Source organism: Papaver somniferum, unplaced genomic scaffold (assembly GCF_003573695.1).
Source record: "Papaver somniferum cultivar HN1 unplaced genomic scaffold, ASM357369v1 unplaced-scaffold_135, whole genome shotgun sequence".
NCBI classification, from domain to species: domain Eukaryota; kingdom Viridiplantae; phylum Streptophyta; class Magnoliopsida; order Ranunculales; family Papaveraceae; genus Papaver; species Papaver somniferum.
Window position 1 is genome coordinate 7,405,278 of NW_020622713.1, and position 7,744 is coordinate 7,413,021.

Sequence of the window (7,744 nt, forward strand, 5' to 3'; positions counted from 1 at the left end):
CTTTTCTTTTACCTGTTTTTTTCTATATAACAAATTCTCATTCAAAGCAACAACTAATAAGTAGCAATATTAGTAACAAACCAAACAAACAATGTCTTGAAAATCTGGAAAAAAAAGTAGCAGTAGCCACAGACACACACACTAAGTCTTGAAAATGAGAAAATCTGAAAAAAAAAAAAAAGAACAACTAGCAGTGCAGCTAGTGCTGCAGTAGTCTTGAATTTTGATCTTCTAATCCATGTCAGCAGCACTTGTGGTGTCATAAGTGTTGATAAGACCAAGTAACGCTGCAAAAAAAATAATAGCAGTTAGTAACTATTAGACTATATCTATTGTCTAATATAATAGAAACTGATTTTTATGAGCTATGTGCTATATTCCAGGGGAAGGGGAGAGATGTGCAGAATCTATAATACACCACATAGGCCAGACAGAGAGTCACTACCTTGCAACTAAAAGAGGATAATACCACAGTGACGAAAATAAGAAATTGGATCAGAATAATAAATGTTGTAAAGAAGAAAAGGAAGGTCTTCATTAGTAAAACATATTGAGGGTCATGCACCAATTTGTTACCCAGCTAGCGTTACTTACTTGTTGCAAGAAAAATTGGCATAAGGGGCGCAAGATCCCTTCCATTTAGCTGGTGGAGGACCAAACCCTTTGTCATTAAAGCTCTCAGATACCGGTGTAATCCCTTCAAATTCAATTTTACTTGATTAGCAAAGCATAAAACCATCCTAATATCAAATTTGCAAATCCTCTATTAGTGAAGTACGTACCTGTATCTATTAAGCCCGCAACTAAGTTGCTCTCCAGTTTCGCTTTTCTTTTAACATTTTTAGGAAATCCCAAGAAATCCCATGTTTTTGTTGTATGAAGTTTTCTTTGTTGATTAGGAAACACCGAAACAACACCTCACGAACCTACACAAAGAAATTAACATTAGGACTCGAAATAAAGACAGAACAATAATCCAGGTATACACAGTACCATACATACTTTCTAGTTGCTTAGCTTCGTCAGGTGATAACTTTGCGGCGAATGCATTAAAGTTGTTGACGTAACTGTGTACGATCGAATCCTTTGCAGCAAGCTCGCCGTTTTATGATCATCATCAAATTAATATTAACATCTTGGATTGTCTGAAAAATTAAAAGTGCACGAGGTAATAATTCCAGGGTGATAAGAAAATGCATGCACCTTCCAACAACATCTGGCAGAAGATTGATATGTGAATCAACAATGGAATCCTTAAAAACTGGTGAATCACCCAAATATACAATATAGAATTTCTGCAAATAATGGAAACATCAATATCAGATTCATATTCTTAATGGATACTGATTACTAAAAGATCTGATTTAACAATAATACATGCAGTAATATGTTCTCTTGTTCATTATCTCCATTGACAGTAACAGAACATGCACATACCATTTGAAGTAGAAGTAAAACACAAACAAGACGACGATGATAAGATGAAGGAAATCAACTAGTTGTTTCATTAGTAAACCAACAATCAAATAGGTAGAAATCCCTAAAACACAAATCAAAGTATCAAACAAATACAATTTTTTTAAACAGTTGGCATATGAAGAGAAACCCTTTTACATAATAAAAATAAAATCTTAGAACTACAGTAAAACAAACAAAATCCCTAATTTCAAAGTAATAACACCAATAAAATTGAATCAAAGGATTCAAAGCGATGGAGATGTTATACCTGATTCCCTGAAGATAAATCCACTTGAAGGTCTTCTACAGTTCTACCTCTACGTACAAAAACAAAACAAAAAATTAATTAAAACCCTATCATTCAAGAAATTAAAAAAAAATACGAAAGAAAGGGTTTACGGTTTACCTGATGAAGATTGAAACAACCTTGATGAAGATTGAAACAACCTTGATGAAGAAAGCAACAACCTTGATGAAGAAACGAAGATTTGAGCAACAACTGTTAACAGAGAAGAAGTTCTTCTCCTTCTCAGAGAGAGAGAGTCGGAGAAAAGAAAAAAACGAAAGAAAGGGAAGTAGTAGCGAACTGAAAGTGAAACCCTAACCCTTAGTTTATATACCCCCTTTAATCTAACGGCTAATACCGATCCCTTATCCACTGAATCTAACGGTTTATATTGTTCGGTACATTCAGTCCGGTACGGCACGGTACCTGTATTGAACCGTGTACCTGTACCTCCCAGACCTCGGTTCCTATTTTTGGGACCGGTACATGTACCTTGTACCTCGGTTCGGTCCAAAACCAGGTACGGTTCCACGATTCCGATTCGGTCCATCGGTCCGGCTCGGTTCCTGTGCATCCTTAGGTTTATTATCTAAGTCCCTCACATGGAAAAAATTCGTCCTCTAAAAGTATCCACAATGGGGTATGCTAAGTTGCTAGGGTAAAATCTAAATACCATCCTTATACACTTTTTCATCATATTGGGTCAAATGTTTAGTACGTGGGCGTTTAAACCCATCTTTATATATGGAGATGTTTAAAGCCTCTCCAGAGTTCAAAAACTAAAAGTGGATTCCATGTTGATTTTTCAAGCGGTTTAAACCCATTTTAAATTCTAAGCCGACCAAGTTTCAAACCCATCCAAGATTTGAGCGGTGTTTAAAACTACAACCCGGTTCCAAACACCACTATATGGTATACTTACCATGTGCGCTTAGCATACATGATAAGATAGTAATCTACCCTACGTACATCACTGTCAATATCAATATGGTAAAGATACCATATTAGCATGCCCAATGTGGATGCTCTTATAACATCCATCCTTTATATTGGGTACATATTTCAACCCTAACTAGTGGTATTGATGATTCTTGTTTGTTCAATGGGAATAACCACAACAAGATTTTGTTTAGTTTAAAATTTAATAGATTTTATGTGTTTAATTTAGTGCATATATATCAACCTGAAGAAACAGTTCCGGAAATCAAAAGTCTAGAAACTGAAAGATTCAAAATCAGAGTAAGACTTTGGAATAAGAAGATATTTGGCAATATAAAAACCAATGTTGAAAGATGTAAGAAACATTTGGAGTGGTGCCACAAAAATTATTTATGCAGGAATACAGGAAATGATATTAATGATGATAGAAAAGAAGTCAGATAGTGGGAAGATATTGAAGATAAGCTCTGAAAAACAAAATGCAGAGATCAGACAAATACATTAGGGGGAGAGAAGCACTAGATTCTCCCATAAAGCTTCCAGAAATAGACAAAGAATAAGTAAAATAGATATTGTTCAGGATTCTAGTGGGAACTGGCTCACTGAACCTAATGAAGTTGCTTACTTCTTTACAAACCATTTCTTGTCGATGGTTGAAGAAAATACCATCAACCCTGAAATCTTAAACCCGATTCCTAATTATATAACCTCCGAAGAAAATTCCCATCTTAACTTCATTCCTGATCCCATAAAAACTAAAAACATTCTTTTTAACATGGAAGGAGACAAGGCACCTGGATCAAATGGTTTTCCACCAAATATTTTCAAGCCAACTAGGATATTGTGGCTGAAGATATTATTCATATGTCTAATATTTCTTCAAGTCCGGTTACATGCTAAAAGAAATAAATTCCGCCTTCATATCCCTTATTCCAAAAATTGACACTCCCACTACCACAAATCATTTAAGAACTATCATTTTATGCAATACAACCTATAAGATCATATATAAACTTTTGGCTCAGAGAATGAAACGTCGCGTAGATAATCTTATCTCTCTTTTTCAATCTTCCTTCATCTCAGGAAGACAAATCTTTGAAAATATGACAATAGCTCATGAAATAATCCATAGTATGAACATCAAGAGAGGAAAAAAGGGTGAAAATGCATTATCGGAATGATAGGTGGCACATATAAGACTTTTGTTAGCATGGACTGGAAATTTCTCCTAGCTATTATGACAAAAATGGGTTTTGATGATAAATGGTGTCGAAAAATACAACAATGTATCTCAACCACAAATCTTGCAGTTCTGGTAAATGGAGTACCTGGGAAATATATCAAACCTTCTAGAGGTCTGAGATAAAGAGATCCCCTTTCTCCCCATCTTTTTATAGTCTGCATGAAATCTCTCTCCAGAACTCTAACTCGTGCTAAAGATAGGGGCATCATCAATGGAATCTCCATCTGTAAAGATGCTCCTTCTATATCCCACCTCCTCCTTATTAATGATTGGATGGTCTTTTGTCAAGCTAATACGCACAATCGCAATAATCTGGTGGAGCTATTCAAATCCTTTACTACTAGTTATTGTCAACTAATAATTTTCAACAAATCTGAGATTTTCTTTAGCAAAAATATTGATGAATAACTGGGCATCACGATAAGTATTACTATGGGAGTTCAGATGACTGACTCTCGATATAAATACCCGGGCTTACTGTTAGTTACCCACAGAAGCAAGATTATATCTTTATCTGGTTGGAAAACTACACATCTAAATCCTTTCGGCATACTAACCCTCATCAGGTCTGTTACATGAACTTCTGCCATCTATCAAATGAACTGCTTCAAGCTTCCCAAAATTACTTGTTAGGATATTAACAAAATTCAAATGGATTTCTTCTGCGAAAAATACCCGTACAACCCCGAAGGATACTATCTGCAAACCAGAAGATCTGGGAGGCCTGAGTTTCATGAACATGGAGGTTTTTAACAGTGCCATGATTACTAAATGGGATGGATAATTACACAAGATAGAGATTCTCTATTTATTTATTTTTGATCGGCAAAGAAGAGATATAATGATCAAAAAAGAGAGGTTATAAAAGAATTATACCACCCTAAATACAAAAGTAAAAGAAAAGGGAACAAAAATAAAACATAAGAGGTAACAAACTACCAACTTATGAAGAATTAAAGTAAATATTGAACCAATTTTTCATCACCTAAGAAGAGTCAACATTCTCAAAGTCCTTAATAGCCAAAGACCAAGAAAACAGGAAGTAAATTGCCTTGTTGATAATAGCTCTTGCATTGCTCCTTTTGTCTGAGAAGAATCTAGCATTCCTCTCTTTCCATATGCTCCACATAATCGTAGCAGGGATTAAATTCCACATTGCATTAATAGCATTGGTGTGCTGCAATAAGCCCCAGGCATGAAGCATGTAAACTATATCAGCAGGCATGGAGAAAAACCAATTCAACTGTCTCATAAAGTCACTCCAGACTTGTCTAGCAAAACTGCAATGAAGCAGAAGATGAGAACTATATTCAATCACATTACAGAACAAACAATCTACAGGCACATTAATATTCCTTCTTCCGAGCAAATCCTTGGTAGGCAATCTGTTGTAAGCTAACAACCAGAGGAAAAAACCTATTTTTGGAGGGCATTTAATTTTCCAAATGAGATTGAAAATTAGACCTGAAGGTAGAGAAGTATCTTGTTCTGTCAAAATCTCATAGACAGAACTGACTGAAAACTGGTTGTTTTTTTGTAAGGGACCATTGTAGCTCGTCATCTTGATTGTGGTTGAATCTAAAAGTATCCAAATCAACAGTCAAAAGATTTAACTCCACTCTTACTGCAACATTTAGTCTTCTAGGAATGTGCAGATTCCATATCACCTCGTTACCAACCAAAGAGCCCACCTCAGTAACTGACAATTTCTTTGCTCTAGAAATAACATACATATTAGGATAACAGATTTTGATTGGATTTTGGTAAAGCCAATTGTCATCCCAAAATCTACAGAGAATACCATATTAACCTTGATTTTTATGTACTTCAAAAAAGTAGGATGAAACTTCATTATTACTCTCCAAACTGACTTCCCATAAGTGCAAGTAGGGAATTTAGAAACCCAAGTAACCTCTCCAGAAATCATATTTTTCTTCAACAATCTGTCTCCATACAGCTTTATCTTCTATAACATATCTCCAAGACCATTTTGTAAGCAGAGCATGATTGACCTGTCTGAGATTCTCTATTATCCCTCATTATATCTGTGACGTTACATCATAAAGAAAAGTGCTCTCGATATGGATACAAAGACTAACACCGGAGATTTCCTCGATTTGGAAAAGGATATTAGGTGGAATTGACAACATTCAGAAGTACAGCTCTTGGCATGTTGCGAAGTCTCTTGCTTTTGACTAATTTGCTTCTTACTTAAGTTGAAAAACAACTTTTTAATGGGCTCTAGTTAATCTCCCGGTTGTCCACATGACTCAAAATACCCAGGCTTTTCAGTTTGGCCCTCCTCATTTGTAAGAACTTCGATATCCAATATCCTACATTCCTACTAGTTGGCAGGGCGAATGTAACATTTCCCTTTCCTGTAACCCGCAAATCTCGACCAGAAAAATATCCCCTATGTATTACTCGAATGCTGCTTTGTAATCGGGGTTTAGGCTCTTCTTAAATTCTTCAAACGCAAACCCTAACCCTGACTATAATAATCCAATCAATGTTTCATCTAACCCGTCCTCCAGGACCGAACCGAACTCAAAATCTAGATCAATGTTTTCCAGATTCAGTTGCAGAGATGATCATTCCCCTCTCTGAGCTCTCTCTTTCCTCCTCCTCCTCGACGGGAAGTATGGTTGGTTCTACTGTGGCTATGTCTGAAATGGATATCGCTGAAGAAAAGTTTGCTGGCTGCAGTAGAATACCAGACATAGAACGTAATCTATCCCACAATGCTTTTCCTGACAGTGCGGATAACTCACACGGATCAATCGAAGATATAGAAATTCCTTTAAAATACTTGGATAGTTTGTCGTCAGATTGGGATAACAGGAACAACGATGACGACGCACCCATCCGATGTAAAATCAAGGTATTCACTCATCCATTTGTTTCCAGCAAGGTGCAGTGAAGTTTTGAATTTAGTTCCTGAATAATAATTTTCTTTTTCTTTGACCCGCGACACGATTTCAATCTTTGGAATTCTAGTGTATCGTGTATGGCATAACAGATTTTGGGTTTAAGAATAGCACAACGTATGGCTATTTCGTCAATGTTGCCGATGGGAGCCGCGAGTCCATGGTTTGCATCCCCCGCAAGGTGAGCTTAAAACGAACCTTCTATTAATCTCTTTTCGGAGTACCTCTATTTAATGGATAATCTTATATGCAATGAGTTTTACATATTATTCAGATTGCAGAAAAGCATTATTCTCCGAAGCAGGGCTGTGTCATGTCTGACTTGGACTTGAAGACCAAGTTGTGCAGTTTTCAGGTATTGTTCTTTAGTTTTAATCCCTCTAGGTGTCACTCACTTAGAACTCTAAACCTGATAAAAAATGTTACTCCTTTGGAATGTTTTGTAAATGACCAAGAATAAGAAGGAATTCTGTTATCCGAGTTCTATTTCAGGTTACAATGCTCGTAGAGATGACCAAAGACTCTAATCTCCCGGTCGCCCTTGAGATAAATGATGAACAGATTTCATTTGATTTCCGGTGGTTTCTTGGACCACAACGTAGTAAGATGCATCCTGGCTTCTGAAACAGGCTTGCAATGATAGATCACCTTAGTCCGGAATGGAGCCACGAAATGATTTCCATCAACAAATGTTGAATGAACAACTAATGCACTTGTAACACTTGGGGATAGACTCGGATCAATAATCATGAAAATATTTACTGTTGTTCTCTTGATATTATTTATCCTTGCTTAATTGGGGCCAAACATTTTAATTGGGGCCTTGCACTAGAGGACAAAAAAGGTTACCCAATCCTAATTTGGGTCACCCCTTAAAAAATATTTTCTAAA

The 7,744-nt window shown here is 36.2% G+C and overlaps 1 protein-coding gene and 2 long non-coding RNA genes across 3 annotated transcripts; 1 reads left to right on the forward strand and 2 right to left on the reverse strand.

Annotated features, from left to right (window-relative positions):
- Positions 1-243: 243 nt before the first annotated feature.
- On the reverse strand, positions 244-920 carry LOC113333928. The gene is made up of 3 exons (XR_003352443.1): positions 783-920; positions 595-697; positions 244-287 (listed from the first exon to the last, which is right to left on the reverse strand). It is a non-coding gene; the product is annotated as an uncharacterized LOC113333928 (long non-coding RNA).
- A 236-nt stretch (positions 921-1,156) lies between these two features.
- LOC113333927 lies at positions 1,157-1,895 on the reverse strand. Its single transcript, XR_003352442.1, has 3 exons — positions 1,865-1,895; positions 1,727-1,775; positions 1,157-1,295 (listed from the first exon to the last, which is right to left on the reverse strand). It is a non-coding gene; the product is annotated as an uncharacterized LOC113333927 (long non-coding RNA).
- A 4,611-nt stretch (positions 1,896-6,506) lies between these two features.
- LOC113334053 lies at positions 6,507-7,477 on the forward strand. Its single transcript, XM_026580400.1, has 4 exons — positions 6,507-6,807; positions 6,924-7,034; positions 7,128-7,208; positions 7,346-7,477. The coding sequence occupies exons 1-4, from the start codon at positions 6,514-6,516 to the stop codon at positions 7,475-7,477; spliced, it is 618 nt and encodes a 205-aa protein (XP_026436185.1). The 5' UTR covers positions 6,507-6,513.
- The last annotated feature ends 267 nt before the right edge of the window (positions 7,478-7,744 follow it).

Excerpts from the sequence above, each read along its gene's own strand:
- LOC113334053 (XM_026580400.1), top strand. The coding sequence starts at position 6,514 with ATGATCATTCCCCTCTCTGAGCTCTCTCTTTCCTCCTCCTCCTCGACG. Across the intron at positions 6,808-6,923 it reads CCATCCGATGTAAAATCAAG|TGTATCGTGTATGGCATAAC; the intron begins GTATTCACTCAT and ends TTGGAATTCTAG. Across the intron at positions 7,209-7,345 it reads CCAAGTTGTGCAGTTTTCAG|GTTACAATGCTCGTAGAGAT; the intron begins GTATTGTTCTTT and ends GTTCTATTTCAG.